This window comes from Hypanus sabinus, chromosome 2 (genome assembly GCF_030144855.1).
Source record: "Hypanus sabinus isolate sHypSab1 chromosome 2, sHypSab1.hap1, whole genome shotgun sequence".
In the NCBI taxonomy this organism is placed as follows: Eukaryota; Metazoa; Chordata; class Chondrichthyes; order Myliobatiformes; family Dasyatidae; genus Hypanus; species Hypanus sabinus.
In genome coordinates, this window is record NC_082707.1 from 145,652,573 (window position 1) to 145,675,383 (window position 22,811).

The 22,811-nt window shown below is 38.3% G+C and overlaps 1 protein-coding gene across 6 annotated transcripts in view; it reads left to right on the forward strand.

Annotated features, from left to right (window-relative positions):
• Positions 1–22,811, forward strand: part of LOC132384850 (neuronal PAS domain-containing protein 3) — a 1,097,971-nt gene that overhangs the window by 1,064,420 nt on the left and 10,740 nt on the right. For all 6 annotated transcript variants that reach the window (XM_059956437.1, XM_059956446.1, XM_059956483.1 and 3 more), the window contains 3 exons: positions 7,725–7,918; positions 8,502–8,608; positions 19,724–19,871. In XM_059956437.1, coding sequence (XP_059812420.1) covers positions 7,725–7,918; positions 8,502–8,608; positions 19,724–19,871 — 449 coding nt within the window. The remainder of the gene's footprint in view (positions 1–7,724; positions 7,919–8,501; positions 8,609–19,723; positions 19,872–22,811) is intronic.

A 22,811-nucleotide genomic window follows, 5' to 3' on the forward strand; every position in this document is an offset into this window, starting at 1 on the left:
CTTCAGCTTTAAATAATTAGCTTTTTCTTTCTGTTTGCATTAGAACTGGTTTGTCTTGGAGCCGGTCATTTTTTCCTACCTTTCCGGGTTCTTTTTTCTTTCATTGATATATTCGGGCCTGCTGGGATTTCCCAATAGTCTAGACAGCGTCATGTGGATTTTTCAGCATTAGCTCCTAAACAGCTACACACACAAAATGCTAGAGAAACTCAGCAGGTCAGACAGCATCTATGGAAAACAGTACTGTCAACATTTTGGGCCGAGACATCGATTGTTTATTCTTTTCTGTGGGTGCTGTCTGACCTGCTGAGTTCCTCCAGCATTTTTATATATGTTGCTCTAGATCTCCAGCATCTGCAGAATCTCTTGTGTTTCTAAACAGCTGCATTATTTCACCTAATCACAGAAATTTCCTTTGTTCCATCAGTGCCCTTCCTTGCCTTATCTGCTACTTAGACTAACTTTATTTCTTTTTCTCAATTTTGATGAAGCTCTTTCACCCTGAGCAGCTAACTGTTTCCCTTTCCACAAAAGCTACATGAAGTGCTCTATTTTGCAGTATTTTCTATTTTTGTTTTTATAAATGTATGCTCTTCCTTATTTTTCCTCATCATCTCCTCAGAAAGCCAATTGAGGCTCATTAAGATTACGAATGTTAAAATCTCCATTCACTTCACAGTGAAATGTGGCTGTTGTGAACAATGTAGAAAATAACCTTTGGGGATCAGAATACAAGTTTCCCAAATGCACCAGTGTAAAAAGATATGGATCTGCATCATGACCATGGTGAACTCTGTATCATCTATGAAGAATGGATGATAACATTTGCAAAAGAATATAAAAATATGATAACAACACACACAAAATGCCAGTGGAACACAGCAGGCCAGGCAGCATCTATAAGGAGAAGCACTGTTGACGTTTCGGGCCGAGTATGATGTTATTTTCTCCCTAGCATTTTTGAGTACATGTTCCTGTGAATCCATAAACCAATTGGGTTGAATTGTGTACAATCTGATCTGCTGTCCACATGTGCTGCTTTACACTAATCCCTCAACTGCACAGACATATAGTGGCAGTGTGGAATCAATTGTACCAGACGTCTCCACTCTCACAAAGCAGAGAAGCTGAGAATGACAACCTAGGCGCAGGTGATCGATCTTGAGCTCCTGCCCTGGACGCTCTATAATATAACTACAAATGTGGATACCAACCTAAAGCAGCTATTCAGTTTTCAGATGCCTGCCTGGCAGCAAAGCCAGCAACAGCATAACTGGGATTAAGTTTCTAACTATTACCCATCCAGCATCATGAAGTAGCTAATCCACAATTAGCCGGCCATTGGCCAACCTGAAGCTGCCCATAGACAGTTCGTACAGCTGCAAGTGTTCAGCGAGTTTTGAAACCACAGCCAGGTTAGAGCTGGTGGTCTAAGCATGTCCCTTCTCTAAGAGCTACACCTAGATGGGGGACGACTTGCCTGCTCCCCTGAACAATACTTGTGATCAATAAGCTAATCAATACAAAACTTACCAATAAGCTTCAGGACCTTGGCTACAAAACCTTCTGTTGCAATTGGATCCTTGATTTCCTCACTTGCAAATCCCTGTCAGTTCAGATGGACAACAATATCTCCTCCCCAATCTCCATCAGCACAGGTACACCACAAGACTGTGTGCTTAGACCCCTGTTCTACACGCATTACACTTATGACTGTGTAGCTAAGCGCAGTTCCAATGACATATTCAAGTTTTCAGACAACACCACTGTCACAGACCAAATCAAAAGTGGTTATAAACCTGCATATTGGAGGAAGATTGAGAATCTGGCTGAATGGTGCCATAACAACAACCTCTCACCCAACATCAGCAAAACCAAAGAGCTGATTACTGGCTACAGGAGGACCAAATTGGAGGTACATGAGCCAGTCCTCATTTGGGGATCAAAGGCAGAAAGGGTCAGCAACTTTAAATTCTTTGGTGTTATCTTTTCAGAGGATCTGTCTTAGGCTCAGTATGTAAGTGCAATTATAAAGAAAGCGCGACAACGCCTCTACTTCCTTAGAAGTTTGCAAAGCTCGGCATGACATCTAAAACTCTGACGAACCTCTATTGATGTTGGTGGAGAGTATATTGACTGGCTGCTTCAAAGTATCAAGGAAACACCAGTGTCCTTGAATGGAAAGTCCTGCAAAAAGTAGTGGATTTGGCCCATCCATCATAGGTAAATCCCTTCCCATCATTGAGCACATCTACATGGAGCATTGTCACAGGAAAGCAGCAGCTGTCATTGGGAACTCCAACCACCCAGGTTGTGCTTCATTCTCACTGCTGCCGTAAGGAAGAAGGTACAGGTGCTTCGAGACTCACACTACCAGGTTCAGGAACAGATATTACCCCTCAACCATCAGGTACCTAAACCAGAGGGGATAACTTCACTCAGCTTCACCTACCCCATCAGCGAACTGCTCCCACAACCTATGGAGTCACTTTTAAGGACACGTCATCTCTTGTTCTCAATATTTATTGCTTATTTATTTATTATTATTGTTGTATTTTTATGTTTCTTTGCTCAAGCTGGTAAAATCTGAGGAACATGCATAGCAAAGCATACTCATTTCTCAATTGCTAGGAACTTTTGAACTATTCTAATGGTGTTTAGTATTGTGGCTTTCTGGAGATTTACATAAATATTGCTGTGTAGGCCTAATTGTTTAATGCTATTGTGTAGTGACTTTGGGATGATTCCAGTTGTAGATATTACGCTGGGACAATGTATACCCTGTTCGCATTCCATAGTTTTTCAATGTCCTCTTTTAATTCAGCAGTTTTCTGGTGTTTTTCACTTACTGATTTCTGCATGGTATGCATGTTTGGAATGGCTATATCTTTGAAGTAAGTTGTTCCTGCTTGTTTATCCTGTAATATTAAGACCAGAAGATACAGGAGCAAAATTAGGCCATTTAGCCCATTGAGTCTGTTCTGCCATTTCAGGATGGCAGATCTAATTTTCCTCTCAGCCCCAGTCTCCTGCTTTCTCCCCATATCCCTTCATGCCCTGACCAATCAAGAATCTATCAATGCACACAAAATGCTGGAAGGACTCAGAAGGCCAGGCAGCATCCATGGATAAAAGTTCAGCTGACGTTTCGGGCTGAGATGCCAACTATACTATTTTCCAAAGATGCTGCCTGACCTGTTGAGTTTCTCCAGCATTCTGTGTGTGTTGCTTGGATTTCCAACAGCTGCAGATTCTCTTTTGTTTAAGAAACCTATCAACCACTGCCTGAAATATCCATAAAGGCAGCATCTACAGCCACCTGTGGCAGTGAATTCCACAGATTCACTAGTCTCTGGCTAAAGAAATTCCTCCTTATCTCCATTCTGAACGGATGTCCCTCTATTCTGAGGCTGTGTCCTCTGGTCCTAAACTCTCTGACCATAAGAAACATTCTTTCCACATCCACTCTATCAAGGCCTTTCAACATTTGATAAGTTTCAATTAGGTCACCCTCATTTTCAATTCTTGAATCATTTTTGAGAACTTCCTTTGAACCCTCTCCAGTGGCATCACATCCTTTCTTATATAAGGGGACCAAACCTGCTCACAATACTCCAAGTGAGGCCTCACCAGTGCTTTATAAAGCCTCAAAGTTACATCTTTGCTTTTATTTTCTAGTCCTCTTGAAATGAATGCTAGCATCACATTTACCTTCATTACCACAGACTCAACCTGCAAATTACTCTTTAGGGAATCCTGCACAAGGACTCCCAAATCCTTTTGCACCTCATATTTTTGAATCTTCTCTCCATTTAGAAAATAGTCAACCCTTTTATTTCTTCTACCGAAGTGCATGACCATTCAATTCCCAACACTGTATTCCATCTGCCACTTCTTTGCCCATTCTCCTAATGTGTCTTCTCTACTTCCTCAAAACTACCTGCCCCTGATTTTATATCAGAACAGTTATTATGGGTTGCCCTCTCTGTAATAACGGATCGGTCATAATATAATTTGTGGGACTCTGACTCTGATACTGGACCAGGCAGGTGCTTATGGCAGGGTCTGGTTTCTTTTATAAGTTTGTATTTTAAAGCAAGATATTGCTGAATGATATTTGCCATTTGATTGTGTCTGTGTAAGTAATCAGATTGAGTTAAACTGCTGCAGGATCCTGTAATGTGTTGGATTGTTTCTAGCTTCTCTTGGCTTTTTTTTGCATTTATCATCTTGAATTTATTGGTCTTTTACTATGCACTTTTTCTCCTTTTTTTGTGTTAATCATCTGGTCCTGTTTTGCCACAAAGAACCCTTCTATTTCAAGGAAGAGGTCTCCAACTCTGAGCCAGGTGTTTGGCACGTCCTTGTTGACATTTAGTCTGCTCATATGATGGGAATGTCTTCAATGGGGGGTCATGATCTTCCATTGGCCAATTGTTTCTTTTACAGTGATAATTTCTTCATTTTTCTAGGTTGTGGTTTTGTTTAAATTAGTGTTGTATACTTCTCATCAGGTTGCATATGCTCGCATGGAGTGCTCAATCCTGTTTCCATTGATGAACATATATCCTGAGAAATTTTATCTGACTGTTGTGTAAATTTTTTATGTCTGTATCCGTCTTCACCTTCTATCCTAGGTGGTGTTAATCTAAGCACATTAACATGTACATACTGTAGTGTTTTCTAAAATTTGACTTCTCAATTCTTATTTTTCTTTGCATGTTATTATGCCAAAAGAATACGATAATATGAGTATAGCGGAAATGTTAATTGCCTTTGTTATATTTTTACTATTGAGCTCTGTTTGGCAGATTTTCTTAAGCCTTGAAGTAAATTCTGTCAAAAGTTTTTCCTTGTTTACTGTGGTATTTGTTTACCTGTTGGTTTCCATCTATCAGCTGTATTGTATCCTGCTGCTGTGTTTCATATTTTATCAGCTCTGTTGCACCTTTCTTTATTCTTAATGTTGTGCAATTATCTAGTCCAATGTTCCTGTTTATATCTTTAGAAGATAGTTCTACTATTTGAAGTAACTGTTGCAGCTTTACTGATGAAAGAGCATTTAATTTCAAATCATTAAGAAGATGTGTCAAGGTATAATTTGGTTGTTTCTGATTTGAAACACCATTTTTGTCTGATTCAGTATATTAGTGAGTGAGTGTAAAGTTAGACAAAACCATAGCGTGTTTAGAGATTTGCCCTCAAAAATGCTTGGTTTATTTTGATAAGAGTGGTTGTTCTTTCTTGTTTGCTAATAGATAGGTCGATTATAGTATACCAATGCATCATCAGATGTTGTACAAATTTCATAAATATTGAGTGTAATTTATATATAAATTAAGCACTTCTATTAACCATGAGTGTGGCACAGAATTTTGGTAGTCAATATAACAACATGAAGGATTTCTGTTTTTCTACCAGGCTTGATGTAGAATTACAAAATCTATTGTCAATTGTCCTTTTGTCAATAATTGCCTATTGTCAATAACTTTCAGCACCCTTCTCTTCTTCTGTAAGTATATTTGTGGTTATCTAAGTGGGTGGTGATTAATTATTATTATCATTGTTTCTTCTTTTACATTTTGTATTTGCAGTTTGTTAACTTTTGCACACTGGCTGCCCATCCTGTTGGTGCAGTCTTTCATCGATTATTTGACAGTTATTGGATTAACTGAGTATGCCCACAAGAAAATGAATCTGAGGGTTGTATATGGTGACATATATGTACTTTGTTAATAAATTTAATTTGAACTTTGAGCTTTGTACTCTCTCTGGGCCACCAAAGCCAGAACAAATAAAAATTCCGTGTCAGACCAACTAATCCTGACCAAGGTTTATAGTAGGCATTGAGTCATAAGGTCATAAAAAAGTACAGCACAAAAACAGGCACTTCTGCCCATCTAGTCTGTGTCAAACCATTTAAACTGCCTAGTCCTATCGACCTGCACCAGGACCATAGCCCTCCATACCTCTGCCATCCATGCACTTTCCAAACTTATCTTAAACGTTGAAATCAAGCTTGCATTCACCACACTGTCAAGACCCTCCGAGTGAAGAAGATTCCCCCTCATGTTCCGCTTTCACTCTTAACCCATAACCTCTAGTTGTAGCCCCATCCAGCCTCAGTGGAAAAAAAAGCCTGCTTGTATTTACCTTATCTGTGTCCTCATAATTTTGTATATCTCTATTAAATCTCCCCTCATCTTCAATGTTCCAAGGAATAAAGTCCTAACATAATCAATCTTTCCAAAACGTCCTTGTAAATATTCTCTTTACTCTTTCAAACTTATTTACATGTTTCCTAAAGATAAGTGAGCAAAACTGTACACAATATTCCAAATTAGGCCTCACTAACAACTCTTACCCAATTTCAACATAACATCCCATCTCTTGTAATCAATACTTTGATTTATGAAGGTCAATATGCCAAAAGTTTTCTTTATGACTTTATCTACCTGTGATGCCACTTTCAATAAATGATAGACCTGACTTCCCAGATCGCTTTGTTCTACTGCAGTCCTCAGCGCCCTACAGTTCATTATGTAAGACCTACCCTTTTTGGTCCTACTGAAGTGCAATACCTTGCACATGTTCACATTAAATTCCACCTGCCGTTCTTTAGCCCATTTTTCCAGCTCTTACAAATCCCACTGCAAGCTCTGATAGTCTTCCTCACTGTCCACTACATCCCCAATCTTGGTGTCATCCACGAATCTGCTAATCAAGTTAACCACATTATCATCCAGATTGTTGATATAGATATCAAACACTAACAGACCCAGCACCGAAACCCGAGGCACTTCTCTAGTCACAGGCCTCCAGTCAGAAAGGAAATTATCTACTACCACTGTCTGGCTCGTCCTACAAAGCCAATATCTATTGCAATTTACTATTTCATCTTGAATGCCGAGCAATTGAACCTTCTTGCTAAGGTCCATGTAGGCAACATCCACTGCCTTGCTTTCATTCACTTTCCTGGTAACTTCCTTGATGAACTCTACAAGATAGGTTGGACATGACCTGCCACACACAAAGCTATGCTTACTATCCCTAATTAGTCCATGCCTATCCGAATACTCATATATCCAGTTCCTTAGAAGACCTTCCAATAACTTTCCCACTACTGATGTCAGGCTCACCATCTATAATTTCCTAGTTTATTTCTAGAGCATTTAATAACAATTTAGGTAAAATTGCCTTTCAGTGTGGGAATTTCAGAGACAATGTATGTTTGTTACAAGACTCTGATAGAGGGATAGATTGGGATTTAAAGGCCTTTTGATTTTTCCATTGATCTTTCAACTGATTTTTCAATTGATTTTTCCATTGTAAAACACAGATATGATCTATAGTTAAATGTTGTTTTCAGAAGCACCAAGTGGTACTTTCTCTTGAATGTTCTCATTGATTATTAGCAAGTCCTTAATAAGTACAAATGTGTTTATTTCAATCCTTTCCCTAAGAATAGCGGAGGAATGTCCAATACCATAAACAATACACCAGCACTTCCAGAATGCAAAGCTTTATATGGTGCTCCTTTTAATATGTGTTGGCATACAGATCCTTTCTTTCTCCGTGTAACTTAAAGTAAATCGATTGCAGCCAGATTTAGAAGGATTGCCATGTTAAAGTGAATCAAATTTCCCTATGCCTCGATCGTTGAACACCAATGATCTGGTAGATCTCTAGTATTTACACTTCCTTGTGATGTTATTTTGTTTTAGGTCATTCACGTAACAGGACGGTTAAGATTGCGAGTTTCTCATTCCCATGGACGTGTACTGCCCACTCAAATCATCGGTCTAGTCGTTGTGGCTCATGCTTTGCCTCCTCCAACAATAAATGAAGTTCGGATTGACTGCCAAATGTTTGTCACCAGAGTAAATATGGACCTAAGTATAGTTTACTGTGAAAATCGGTAAGCAGTGTTTCCTTCTACTTTATATTCCTGTTTTTTTTAAATGAAGATCTATGGAGATTTCTGTCTGTCACTTTTTTTTCCTAATCATAACTCTTGAAACTGCTGGCTGTTCACAGTCTAAGCTGCTCAAAAGATCCCTGTGACTCTCCACCCCACTCGAATTCTACAAGAATGTTATGAACAACAAACCTTTCCACACCCCTGAGTACATACAGGCATGTGGCAAGCAATAGAGGACCCACTAACTAGTTAGCTTATATTTATTTTGTACTTGGTTATATTCACCATCACAGTTTTCTGTTGGTTTTGTGCATTTTTGCAATTGCAAGTGTTTTTAGCTACCATCGAATGTGTCAATCAAAATGTGATGTAATCCAAGAGTGCAAAAGAACTGCAGATGAGATACAGTCCGAAATAGAAACTGAGGAACGCTGGAAATACTCGGCATATCTGCAGCTTTTGTCAACATTAGATTGTTGTAAATAAATAGTTTTGCTATAATGTGCTTCAAGTTGTTTCAATTTACTCTTTCAAGGATCTGTGCATTTAATGTTGTTTCATTTCTGCTTCAAAACTGCAGTATTAGTGACTACATGGACCTAACTCCAGTAGATATCGTGGGTAAAAGATGCTATTATTTCATTCATGCTGAGGATGTGGAAGGGATCAGGCATAGTCACTTGGATTGTGAGTATACGATTAATTGCATAAAAACTTTGCAAAATGAGCTTCCTAAAGTAGTTTTCCTGAAAGAACAATTTTGTTAAGTGTAAAGTATTCCTTCAAGAATATTTACAAGAAATAACTCAAAGATGTCTCAGCAGAGATAAATTTGTGCTTGTAGATGATTGTAAGGAAATGCTCTACAGCATTTTGGGGCCAGACTGTAATAACAGCTGTGTGTGAATATGTTTTGATGTCCATCTGAAGTTGATAATCAGATTCCAGTATCTTGTGCAGAGAAAGGTTCATTAGAATTTAGTCCCAGGGCACAATGCTATAGCTCCTGAACCTATTTGTCCTGTGATAATAAAGAGGAGGGAGTAGGATGCAAAATTCCAAGCACATGATAATGGAAGAATCAACTGAATGGAAGAGATGCCATATTTACTTGAGAGCAGGTCACTCATCAGCCATCCGGAATAATGAGAGGTCCAAAGTCCAGAGAGTGTAAAATAAATCCTTCATATCTTTAACAAATGTTTTCAAGTTTGAACTGAGATATTTTACTGGATCCCAAATGTGCTTCAACAATAAAGAAAAATTAAATTATTGGTAGTGATATCAAAATACCAATGTGATGAGTCATTCTGATAGTGCTTTGATGCTTTCTGCTACACAGGGTTAGATCTGGGGGTTCTTTTTCCAATTACACACCTGGTGTGTACTTGCTGGATGCAAATGCAATAAGAGAAGAAATTTCAAAGAAAACTGCAAAAGAACTCCCCTTCTCCTTACATGTTTGATTATTCTATGATAGTTTTGCAGTCATCGAGGATCAGGCTGCCCTCTCCATTCCCCGTGATGGAATAGTGCACAGACTCAGTGTTATTTATAAAAACTGGTGAGGATGATTTGTAATTTGGTGCTTCTGCCAAATTAAGGGCATGTAGGGAATACCGTTTTAATGTTTTTTTTAAATTGAAGAAAAATCAGGTGCATAAACTTAAAAAAAAACACCAAAAATTAAGTATTAACATGTTCAACTAATAAGCACCTTCCTAGCATTTCAGATCATTAAAGCTTTTGAATGATGAATTATTTTTCACTGTTATTCTTATGATTGCTCATATTTGTAGTAATAATTAATGCTATATCTGGGTGCAGTGTTATTAATGTACACATGCATTTTAATCATCATTTCTATTCATGCCTGCCACAGTGTTGGGAAACCAGTTCTCAGGGGATGGAAGCACAAATATAGACAAATACAGCATACCCTCTTGAACAGCTGCTGTTTACTAACATGGACTGACATTGGCCAATGGCCAATAACATTAGAGACTGATGTTACAATATGTCATCATTTAGAGACATCTTATATGTATTGATTCACAGAAGTTATTAAAATGCTTCTTCAGAACTCAGGATTCTTTGTGCTACCATCCAGGATTCATTCATGGTGTAACACATTTCTGATTAATATTTGGAGGATGCTGATGGCATCTCTAACCATTTTCTATCTGACAGAAGTTTGATTTGAAATGCAGATATTTCAACCGCAGAAATTTTAAGTGGATATTTTTTCTTGTAGTTTGTAATTTTGTCAGTTATCAAATCAGGTAGGAGTTTTATGGAATTGGATGCATTAATTATGAGAAAGGCATTCCTTCTTCCACAAAAGTACACCAATCTCCCTTGCACGCTGCTCTGCTTTGGGTCATTTACAGCATTCATGTGGATGTTGTCAGTAATAGGTAAGATGCATCAAATATTCAAGAATTATGAGAAGCAAAGTTGGAGAACTGCTTGAAAATATTTGCAGTTCACGTCAGGACTCTGCCAGTCCACTAGGTAGAAGAATCATAAATTGTAAATAAATGGCTGAGAAATTTTCTGACAAATAACGTATGCATTGGAGCCTCAGTTATCTACAGCACTGGAAACTAACCAAAGATCAGGGGCCCTCAAATTTAATAGGCAACTATTGATTTAAATGTGCTATATAATTCCATTTGTATACCCTAGTATTTACTAGCACTTGTCACCTACATTGCCCTGCTCCTGCCAGCTAAAGAGGTGATTGCTAGGAACTACCAGTACTCATCTTCAGTATTCTGAGGGGGGATTTTCTGCGTTTCATACACCGCATGCCTCATAAACACTCACTTAGTAACTCCAGTGTGTTGCATTCAATACATGCCAAGCATTCATTTTAAAGTCAGTGAAGGTGAGCTGATGCTCTCTTTAACACTTAATTCTATAGCTGGGGATATGAGAGCATTTTTGGTTTTCTGATTTGGAAGGGATGGCTGTTACAGAGAGAGCTAGCCAACTGATGCTACATAATAGTTGATCTTGTTGATAAAAGCAGAACTAAATAATAAGCAGTACTGATTATTGTTACTCCCACCTGCTTTCATTATCCACAAAATGATCTCCATAATCAAACTGTAGAGAGTGGGTGTAGATTTAAGAGAGTGTGCAGGATTATTAGTTTTAGAAGGTTTGCACCCAAACCATATAACATGTTCATATGCAACCAAAGGCAAAGCCCACAATGCATTTCAAAAAGTTTGCATTCCTAAAGCATCTTTTAAATAATCTGAACAGTTTAATGGCTAGTGAAATACTTATTTTTGAAATAACAGGTAAATGCTGCCTTATATTATCATCTCATCTGAAAAGCTGCATCCCAAATAGTGCCATAACTCCCTTGAATTTGCAAAGAAGAACTACCCAAATAAAATCTATAGAGTGGGAATAAAACTCTTATCTTTCCAATTCAAAGGCAGGAAACCATAGATAGCCCAGTAAAATATCTACTTGGGAAAATTGATTACAGGTGGCACTGTGATGCAACCCCTGACAGTGTCTACATTGCATATTCTCCCAGAGACTCTATTGATTTCTTCTGTCTACCTCAGTTTATTCTGTACCCAGGCGGGTGCTGGATGGTTAACTGGCCACTGCAAATATCCTTGTTAGTGGATTGTAGGAGAATCAGAGGGAGTGAATGGGCATTGAGAGCAAATGGGTTGCAAGGTATTAAGGAGAGGAATGGGAATGTTCTGAGTTGCTAGGCTGCTGTGTCGTCAAGGAATTGTAAACAGTTAAAGAATCTTATGTAACTTTTAGAAAATGTGGGTGAACACATGCCATAAATGAAATAGTACCAAGTAATTGATAGATAATTTGAACAATATCCATTTTCTAAATGCTGCTGAAAACAAATTAACCAATACTACACTAGTTACAAACTACTACAGTAGTTAAAGATATTTCTCAGTATTCTGATGATAAAACTAAATTTATTCTATGGGAAATAGTCCAACACAGTTTGAAATATATCAAGAATATCTAAAGCATTTATGTACACATTTAATTCTAAATATGACTAGAATAGGATCTTAATTGAATGATTTAAATAAAACTATAGAAATGTATTAATAAGTCATGTGATTTAAGGTCCTAATGTAGGATTTTGCCTTGAAGCATTGACAATTTTTTTCCTCCCACAGATCTTGCTTGACCTACTGAGTCCCCCCAGCAGATTACTGCTTTTAATAAATAGCACCATTTTATCCAAATAATTCAGCACCAGTCTCATCCATTTACACATTTTGTACTTCCATGAGGTTTTGAGAAGTGCTGTAAGTGTGGATACCTCCAAAGATCAATATTGATTAGAGTGCAATACGATCAGATGGCAGTAGCATCTGGAATGTTTAGAATGAAAACCCAATGGAAAAATAGGACAGAGAAATCTGCAAATTCTAGTTGATGTTTTCTGCTTTTCCATGTTGGCTTTGTGAAGATTCTTTCCATCCATACCCAAGAAGTCTGTGCTCTGTATTGGTTTAAAGTGGCTTTATGTTTCTTTCATGGCCTTTATTGAACACTTTGGCTACATTTTTCATCCACACATCTGTGTTAAAAACATAAGACCAAAAGACATTGGGGCAGAATTAAGCCATTTGTCCATCAAATCTAATCTGCCATTTCATGATGATGACATCGACTCGGGCCTGAGAGGCCAGCATCGGGCATTTTCATGCCTTACAAGGTGTGGAACCAAAGACTGTGTGGTGTGCCACTCCTCACACAGACATTTTGCAGTATTTTTCTTTATTATACAAAGTCAACACTCAACCCAGCACGGATGGAAAGCATACTCGGGAACGGCCCGACCGGATTCAAACCCAAGAACCACCATTATGGAGTCCAGCACTGATGTCACTGCACCACCAGCCGAATGATCATGGCTAACTTATTATTCCCTCTCAACCCTATTCTCCTGCCTTCTCCTCACAACCTTTGAAACCCCTACTAATCAAGAACCTATTAACCTCCATTTTAAATATAGTCAATGACTTGGCCTCCTCAGTCAACGAATTCCACAGATTCTCCATCTTCTAGCTAAAGAAATTCCTCCTCATCTCTGTTCTAAAGAGACATCCTTCTATTCTGAGGCTGTGCCCTCGGGTCCTAGATTCTCCCACTCTGGAAAATTCCTCTCCATGTCCCCTCTATCCAGCCCTTTCAAGATTCGGCAGATTTCAATGAGATACTTCTCATCCTAACTTTCAGCAAGTGCAGACCAAGAGCTTGAGTGTATGTTTAGCTGTTTACCTGGCATAATTAGTCATAGCAGCTATTGTTGGACTCAAAAATGTCAAGAAATGAAGATGCAACATAGCGGAGGTACTAAGAACAAGATTTTAAAGGAACATATTGGCATTTACCTGGCTAAGTTCCAGCATGTCCTTGTGTAAAATATGCCATCATTTGATGTTTGTTCCGAAGTGTAGCAGTTTGCAAAATTTTACATATACTGTTTATGCTCCCAATTGTTGGACTTCTTGCAGAGGTTCTCATAACTTATGGCAACAAGTCCGCTTGTGCAATGTGCACTAAATCATACCTGGTTCACGGAATTAACAGTCAATTTCAATGAACTGACTGCATGTAGATAAAGTGAACAATGAGGATTGAGCTTGTTTATCTCAGCAATCCCTCATGGGGCTTAAGTCTAAATTTTCCTTGCAGGTCATCAGTAAGTGCAGTAGCATTCTTTTGACTGCAAATTCTGGATTAAACCTTTAAGGAGAGATTGATTTGATTTAGTGCTAAGATCCAGTGTAATCTTAATCTTGGGTCCTGGCTGTGTGAAGTTTGCACCATTCTCCCTGTTATCACTCGGCTTCGCAACCAAATTGCTCATAGTTTATAGGTAAGTGGTAGAATCTGGGACAAGTTCATTAAAATGTGCTGAGAATAAATAATGGAACTCATTTATAATTAAGATTAACTTTATTTGTCACATTGAAGCAAACAGTGAAATGTATTGTTTGCGTTAAATCAAATCAGTGAGGATTATGCTGGGCAGCCCACAAGGGTCACCTCACTTCTGGCGCCAAGGCAGCATGCCCACAACTCAATAACCCTAACCATACAGCTTTGGAATGTGGGAGGAAACCCACAACAACCTGGCACTCAACGTCAGTAAGACAAAAGAGCTGATTGTGGACTTCAGGAAGGGTAAGACGAAGGAACACATGTACCAGTCCTCATAGAGGGATCAGAGGTGGAGAGAGTGAGCAGCTTCAAGTTCCTGGGTGTCAAGATCTCTGAGGATCTAACCTGGTCCCAACATATCGATGTAGTTATAAAGAAGGCAAGACAGCGGCTATACTTTATTTGGAGTTTGAAAAGATTTGGCATGTCAACACATACAGTCAAAAACTTCTATAGTTGTACAGTGGAGAGCATTCTGACAGGCTGCATCACTGTCTGGTATGGAGGGGTTACTGCACAGGACTAAAAGAAGCTGCAGAAGGTTGTAAATCTAGTCAGCTCCTTCTTGGGCACTAGCCTACAAAGTACCCAGGACATCTTTAGGGAGCAGTGTCTTAGAAAGGCAACGTCCATTATTAAGGACCTCCAGCACTCAGGGCATGCCCTTTTCTCACTGTTACCATCAGGGAGGAGGTACAGAAGCCTGAAGGCACACACTCAGTGATTCAGGAATGGCCTCTTCCCCTCTGCCATCTGATTCCTAAATGGTCATTTAAGCTTTGGACACTACCTCACTTTTTAAAAAATATACAGAATTTCTGTTTTTGGACTTTTTAAAATCTATTCAATATACATAATTGACTTACTTCATTTATTATTATTATTATGCTTTATTTTATTTATTATTATCGTTATTTCTCTCTGCTAGATTATGTATTGCATTGAACTACTGATGCTAAGTTATCAAATTTCACGTCACATGCCGGTGATTCTGATTCTGATTCACGGAGAGGACATCCAAACTTTCTCCAGGCAGCAGCAGAAATGAACCCTGGGTTTACAGCTGCCACTGTAATAGCATTATGCTGACAGACATGGTGGACCAAAGGGTCTTTTTCTCTGCCATATCTCTTTACAGCTCTGTGTGAATTAGCATCAAGAGTGCGTCACTTGATCCCTCAATCCTGATCTGCCATTTAATAAAATCATAGCTGAACTGATTATAACCTTATCTCTGCATTTCAGTCAACCAACGTCAACCTTTCATCCACTTATCTGCCAAGTATCTATCCACCTCTTCCTTAAAAGCATTCAAAGACTCTGCTTCCACTTCCCTTTAAGGAAGAGTTCCAAAGACTCACAAACCTCAGAGGGAAAAGAATTGTCTCACTCCTGTCTTAAATGGGCAACCTCTTATTGTTTACAAAGAATGAACTCAGGTTAGGTTCTAAATTTATCCACACTAATGGCTGAAGTTACAGTGAGCTAGCCAACTGATGGTATGTAATAGTTGATGTTAATGATAAAAGCAGAACCGAACGTTCTGCAAAATGTACTGATTACTGTTACTCCCACTAGTTTTTCATTATCCACAAAAAGTTCTCAATAATCAAACTGTGGAGAGTGAGTTTAGATTTCATAGAGTGTGCAGGATTATTAATTTTAGAAGGTTTGCGCCCAAACCATATCACATGTTCATATGCAACCAAAGGCAAAGCTCACAACGCATTTCAAAAGTATACATTTCTAAAGCACCTTTTAAATAATCCAAACTGTTTAGGAGCTAATGAACTACTTATTTTTGAAATAAAAGTAAATGCCACCACAATTTAACATCTTATCTGAAAAGCTGCATCCTGAATCGTGCAGTAACTCCCTCAGATTTGCAAAGAAGAACCAGCCAATGAAACTCGAAAGAGTGGAAATAAAACCCCTATCTTTCCATTTCAAAGGCAGAAAAACAGATAACCCAGTAAAATAGCTTCTTGAGACAATTGATTACAGGTGGCACTGTGATACAACAGGCAGAGCTGGAGTCTTCCTGCCCCAGCAATGCATTTTAACCCTGACCTCTGACAGTGTCTACATTGCATCTTCTCCCAGAGACTCTACTGGTTTCTTCTGCCTGCCTCAGTTTATTCTGTACCCAGGCATGTGCTGGTTGGTTAGCTGGCCACTGCAGATATCCTTGCTGGTGCATTGTAGGAGAATCCAGGGGAATTAATGGACATTGAGAGCAAATGGGTTGCAAGGAAATAAGGAGAGGAATGGGAATGTTTCTGAATTGATAGGCTGCAGTGTTGTCGAGCAATTGTAAACAGTTAAAGAATCCTGTGTAACTTGCAGAAAATATGGGTGAACATTTCCACCTCTTCCTTAAAAGTATTGATTCTGCTTCCACTGCCCTTTAAGGAAGAGTTCCAAAGACTCTCAAACCTCAGAGGGAAAAGAATTGTCTCACTCCTGTCTTAAACGGGCAACCCCATTTTTTTTTATATAAAGTATGATCTTGGGATCTAAGTTCTCTCATAGCCACCATCCTTTTGATATCCACCCTGTCAAGACCACTCACATATCACATTTTCAATCATATCACATTTTTTAGCTCCAGCAGATAAAAGCCGAGTCCTTTCAAGCTGTCATCAAAGACGTGGCCATTCTAGATATAGTCTCACAATCATCCTCTGCTTCCAAATCTTTAACATTTTCCCTTAAATAAGACCAGGTATAGATATGGTATTCCAGAAATGGTCTCACAAATAACCTGTATAACTGAAGCATAAAATTAATAATGTCCTAAACAGCTATTAGGTAAATAAAGTTATCTGATTATCCATTGTGAATTGATCAATCAAGATAGCACCGAGCTATGATCCCCATCACTAAGTTCAGACTTGGTGGATTTTTTTTAGGTTTGTAGGGATGATTTAGGGGAACAGAGAGCGAGTTAGAGGTCAGGTTAGGGCTTATGAACAGTGATGAGGAATTAAAGGTCAGGCTAGAATCTAGGCTGCTCCACATTCAGGGGCCGGGGTAATGGGGACATGAGACAAAGGACGTGCATGGTCAGATGTCGGCCAGGCAGACCAGTGAGATGACCTCCACCCCCGCCCCCAGGTCAGTGAGACATTGGTGGGTACCGGTATTAGAGTTCTATGCAGGCAGAGGCACAAGGTCTGTTGACCACCCCTAGGCACGCGAGTCAGCAAGACTAGAGTTAGAGGCATGGTGAAGTGTCGGGTCAGGTTCGGACGTGTACCTGGTGCTGTGAGACAGCAGCATTAACTGCTGTGCCATCATACTGTTCAAAAGCATCCTTTAAAATTCGGCAAAATTTCTGCTGTGGGAACTCATTCCCCACATTTTCAGCACTTCTCTTATAACTCTGCATTTACCTGGTCCAAGTGTGTGCAACCAGCCTTGCAGGCCCGGGTGGTGCTCATGCTTGAACTGTACAATCACTTGATGCGAAGTAACCCCAAAATGCTGGAGAAATTCAACGGTCTGTCGATATCCATGGAGGGAGTGGGACAACTGGTATTTTGGGTTGAGGTCCCTCATCTGGACTGAATGGTAGAGGGGTGAAGATAGTATAAAAAGGTGGAAGGAAGGGATGGACAGAAGCTGGAGGTGATAGTTACATCCAAATTGGGAGTGGATGAGGGGCTGATAGGTGGAGAGTGGGAATGGTTTCAGAAGCTAAGATATGATAGGGGGAAGTGACAGTGGGCTGAAGGTGATGGAATCTGATTGGAGAGGAAGCTGGAGCATTAAGTAAAGGGAGGGAAGTGGGGATGGCAGAGAGGAATAGTGGGAGGAGTGTGTGGGTGATGGGCTGATGGAGTTGATGGAGGAACGGGAAGAGACATGATGATGGGAGCCAAGTGGATCAGAGGGAGGGAGGAAAGAGACAGAGGAGGAGCAGTTACAGGAAGTTTGAGAATTGAGTGTTCACCCTGCCAACTTGCAGGCTGGTAGATTGAGAGGTGCTGATCCTCTAGTTAGAGTTTAGCTGCAACTTGGTGATGAAAGGGGCTGAGGCCAAAAATGTTGGTGTAGGAATTGCAAGGAGAATTAAACTGGGAGATCCAAGTGGTCACAGCAGATAGAGCCAAGGTGATTGGTGAAACAACCACCCAGTTTATGTCAGGTCTCACCGATGTAGAGATGCCAGAATGAGAATACTAGATGCAATTTTAAAAATCTGTGAGATTTTCTTGTGAAGAACGGCCTTGTCCAGAGGACCTATCTGGGGTCCGGATGGTGATGAGCTTTAGAGACAAGTGTCTGGGACTGATGGTGGGAGAGTAAGCAGGCCAGGAAGTCAGTGAGCCCTGCAGAAAGCAAGAAGGGGGGAGGGAAGGGTTAGGGTGATGAGGTGAAGTTGTCGTTCACACAGGCAGTGAAGAATAATACACTGGATGCGTAGACTTATGGGGAAATAAATGATGACTCGGAGCTACTTGATGTGGTTGGGTTAGACAAGCTTTACCAATGAAAACTTCTCCGAAAACCTTTGACAGTGATTAAAATAAATAATTTAAGCACTAAAATAAATTAATAATTAACAGAAATAAATGTAACTTGTCCTATCTTGACCTTTGAATTTTATTGAAAGATTAGTCAATTGGACATGTTTCAGGATTACAAAAAATAAGCCTGATTACACATTCAGCATAGTTTATTGAGACTGTGAGTGGATTCAATTTTTTGAAGACATTTATCATTTTATAAGGAGCTTTGTCATATGATGGCTAATTATTCCTGGTACAATGTTTATTGTTTATGCAAATTCTACCTTATTAGTCATTGATACATTACTTTTATTGACCAACAAACTACAAGATTAACCCGTTTTTCTTGAAATTCATTACCAATGAAGAATATGTTCCTTTCAGTTGCCTTGCTCAAAATTTACACAGTGGTTGTACATTTGACACTTATTAGTTGCAATTAAACAGACAGATTGAACATACTGGTAAATGAAATATGTTGCTCTGAAACATTCCATCTTGTTCTAATTTATAGCTGCAAATGATTAATGGAAATATGTATCAGTTGACAAAACCATTTCACAGCTAAGATGATCAGATTTATTACCATAATTAGAGTTTCTTCATTTTAGCAGAAGTATAACATTTGTATAGTCACAGACCTAAAGTGGGTAGTGAGCAAAAAGCACCATCTTGTGGTCAAGTTTTGTAATAAGTATGTTATTTTTAATTGAAAATCTGTTCTGGATACTTCAGAATTAATAGTAACAGTCTTCTACAAGTTTTGCCTTAAGTGCTGTGTGAAAATATTTAGCCAAGTGGCAACAGTCATAGCAAATGCACTTTTTTCAAATAATAAAGCATAGACTTGTAACACTGCACAAGTGCTATGTGCAACATCTGTTAATGTACCAAGGTTTGACAAACAAAATAATGTGATAGATATTTGTAAGCCACAGTCTTATTTTTCGAAAACAAGTAGAAGCAGAAACCTTTCTTTGTGCAATATTTCTCAATATCATACCTATGATTGGATGCCTGTAAGCTTTCTGAAAGTCTTGTGATGTTCCAGCACGTTGCAAGATGACAAGGTACATCAAATGAGGTGTCAGGTTTTCTAAGATACTAAGTTCTTGACCTGAAAAGTGTTGTGAGATAAATCTGCCCTTGTGCTAATGAATAGAGTGGGCAATAACTGGTGAGAAAGCATCAGACTACAAGAGCAAGGTCAGTGAAAGCAAGTTGGTTATTCTTTGTAAGTGGGTGTATGAGCTCTGTTTTACATTTGTGAAGTTTAATGTTCTTTCTATATTACTACCCTTACTAATGGAAATTAATCTCCTTTATTTAGTATTGAATAAGGGCCAATGTGTAACAAAGTACTATCGCTGGTTGCAGAAAAATGGAGGCTACATTTGGATCCAGTCCAGTGCCACTATTGCATTCAATGCAAAAAATGCCAGTGAGAAAAATGTTATCTGGGTTAATTATGTTCTGAGGTAAGAAAATGCAGTCATGCTATGCAGTGGATTTGATGATTTGTATTGAGAAGTTCCCTGTAGTACATGCCTTTAGTATCAGTTTTAGATTCAACAGACATATATTTTGAAGTATTTACTGTAGTTTTTATTGCTCATGGTTTGTTATGTACACTATTTACACATTACTTGATTACTCATTTACATCAACCTGTCAACATCCCTATCTGGACTAAATGAGGCTTTTTTTTCCAGAAGAAAATGTAACATTCATGGTAACTTTAAAAAAAAACCCTTGGGAAATAGGAGACTGGACTAAAATTTCAAAGTAAAATTTATTATCAGAGTACAGACATGTCACCACACACAACCCTGAGATTCTTTTTCCTGCAGGCATACTCAGCAAATCTATAGAACAGTAACTGTAAACAGGATCAATGAGCAAATGCAAATATAAATAAATAGCAGTAAATAACGAGAGCATGAAATAACAAGATAAAGAATCCTAAAAGTGAGAACATCAATTGTGGGCACCCGAGAAGCAGGATGAGTGTAGTTATCCCCTTTTGAACAAGAACCTGATGGTTTGTGGCCAGGTGCTGTCCTGAGCCTGGTGGTGCAACACCTGAGGCTCCTGTGCGTTCTACCTGATGGCAGCAGCGAGGAGAGAGCATGGCTGGGGGGTGAGGATCTTTGATGATAGATGCTGGTTTTCTACAGCAACGTTTCATGTAGATGTGCTTAATAGTTAGGAGGGTTTTATCCATGATGTACTGGGTCATTTGAATGAAAGGAAAAGCTAGGCTGGTGGTAAAATGGGTAACAAATACAGGCAATTTACCAAGGGAGTGTGAGATTAGAAGTACTTCAGTCGATGTTATTGATGAAAAATAGTCAATAGCTTGGTTTTGATGTTCATTCTTATTTGTGTCTTGCCAAATATTATTGTTATATTGTTAGTATCAGTGGTTCTTTAGAACTTTTTGAGATGCAAGTATTCAGTATATGGGTATATGGGTAATAAACTTATTTTAAGTGTATGCTGTAAACAAAATGTATTGATATATTTGATGATTAATATACTTTTATTTTGTGATTGTAAGAACAATAGTTTTGATTCTTTTGTCTAGTTAGTTAACAAATATTTCTGGATCTATTTGCAAATTTCATAGTTGTTGGCAAATGAATCATCTTTTCCCACTCTCCTACCACTACTCAATATTCAGTCCTGTATTCATTTCAGTTGTTAGTTTCTTCTGTCTATAAAATACCTTTGAGATATTTTGTGTTTAAAAAACATTTTTTCCATATCTAATTATACTTTCCCATTCTGTTGACTCTCCCTTGAACTACAATTAACTTTTCAAAGCAAATTAATGATGCATTCTCACTGAAGAAAGTCACATGGTCAGTTATGCTTTCACATTGGTCAGAACCAGAGGACTAGTGTGTCACATTAATAAGGATTGAGAACCTGCTGCATGTTAATCATTCCTCAAGCAATTGTGAAAGTGGGCAAGAGTTGGTGTTTTTTGTCAACTATCTTCTGCTTCCATCAAGTTTTTGTCCTGACTGTGCTTATTACAATATTTTCAAATATGGTGGACCTTTATGGAGATAAAAATATCTGCTACAATTCTGCAAAATACAACATATAAAAATGTTTACACTAAATTATATACCATTAAACAGTTTATTGCTAACAACTCAATTACTAATAGCTCAGTCATATAATCTGAATAATTAAGAAATGAGAACCAAACCATAAAAACATAAATATATATAAAACAGAATCAAAGGCAATGTCATGCTAGTTACTACCTCACAGCTATTTTGACAGTGGCTTGTTAACACTAGTTTAATCTCATGAACTGGACATAATTAAGGAAATATAAATTACAATGCAGCTGCACCTACGATCATGTTTGTGTTTGTATCATCTCTTACTTTTTACTGCTTCTGCCTATCTTGGAGATGTAATTATGAATAGTATTTTTGCTCTTGCAGTAATGAGCTGAGTGTTCATCCAGGAAACCAAAGTCCGATTATAGTTCAAGCTGCCCTTGTCTAAAAGTTTTATTCAGATTAATAAATATAGGTCTCATAATAGGAAATTGATCTGGTTTAGCTGCCAGAGAAAGATTGGGCAAATCAGTAAGCATTATAAATATATGCCCCTTATTTGCCAATCAGAGGTTAATACTGATGACAATAGGAAGTTCACACACATTCCTCTGTCAAGCAGAAGAAGTAATTTCAACAATGACTAAACAATGAAGGTGAGGGACATAAATGGTCTGAAACTGGATATAACCACAAAGGATGGTATGTTATAAAGTTAATTTTAATACCATAACCATAATGATGCATCAATATGTAAAAGGTAATTTCTTCTTTTCATTTGATTTTGCTATTTGTGAATGAGTTGACATCTCCTCATTTCATGAAGTATAAGTCAATGGATCATACAATATACATTGTGAATCAGATTTATCTACTGATTGATACAACCTGTATTCCATTACTACAATTCAAATGAAAATAATGTAGTGTCTTGACATAATGTACTAAATCCAAGAAAGATGATATGGGATAGTTGGCTATAGAGCAATAAGTTCTTGATTTCGACCATATATAATTACGACATTTAAAACTTAAATTAGAAACTTTCCAGAAACAAAAGGGAAATCTGTCAATATTTTATGTAGATCTGATTTTGCTTAACTCAAAACATTTGCTTTCTAAGCAACATAGAAACCTGAAGCCTCCCACAAATCAGTCAGTTGATGAGAGTGTGTCAAGCAATATGATGTTCTGATCAATAACTTCTCAATTAATCAAAATAAAGAATAAAATAAGAACTGCATACAAGTATAAACTTAAAAGCAGGTTCAAGTGTACTGTACATCAGGTCCCTCTTAATTTTAATACTCAAAGTCAAGCTTCCGTTTCATACATTAG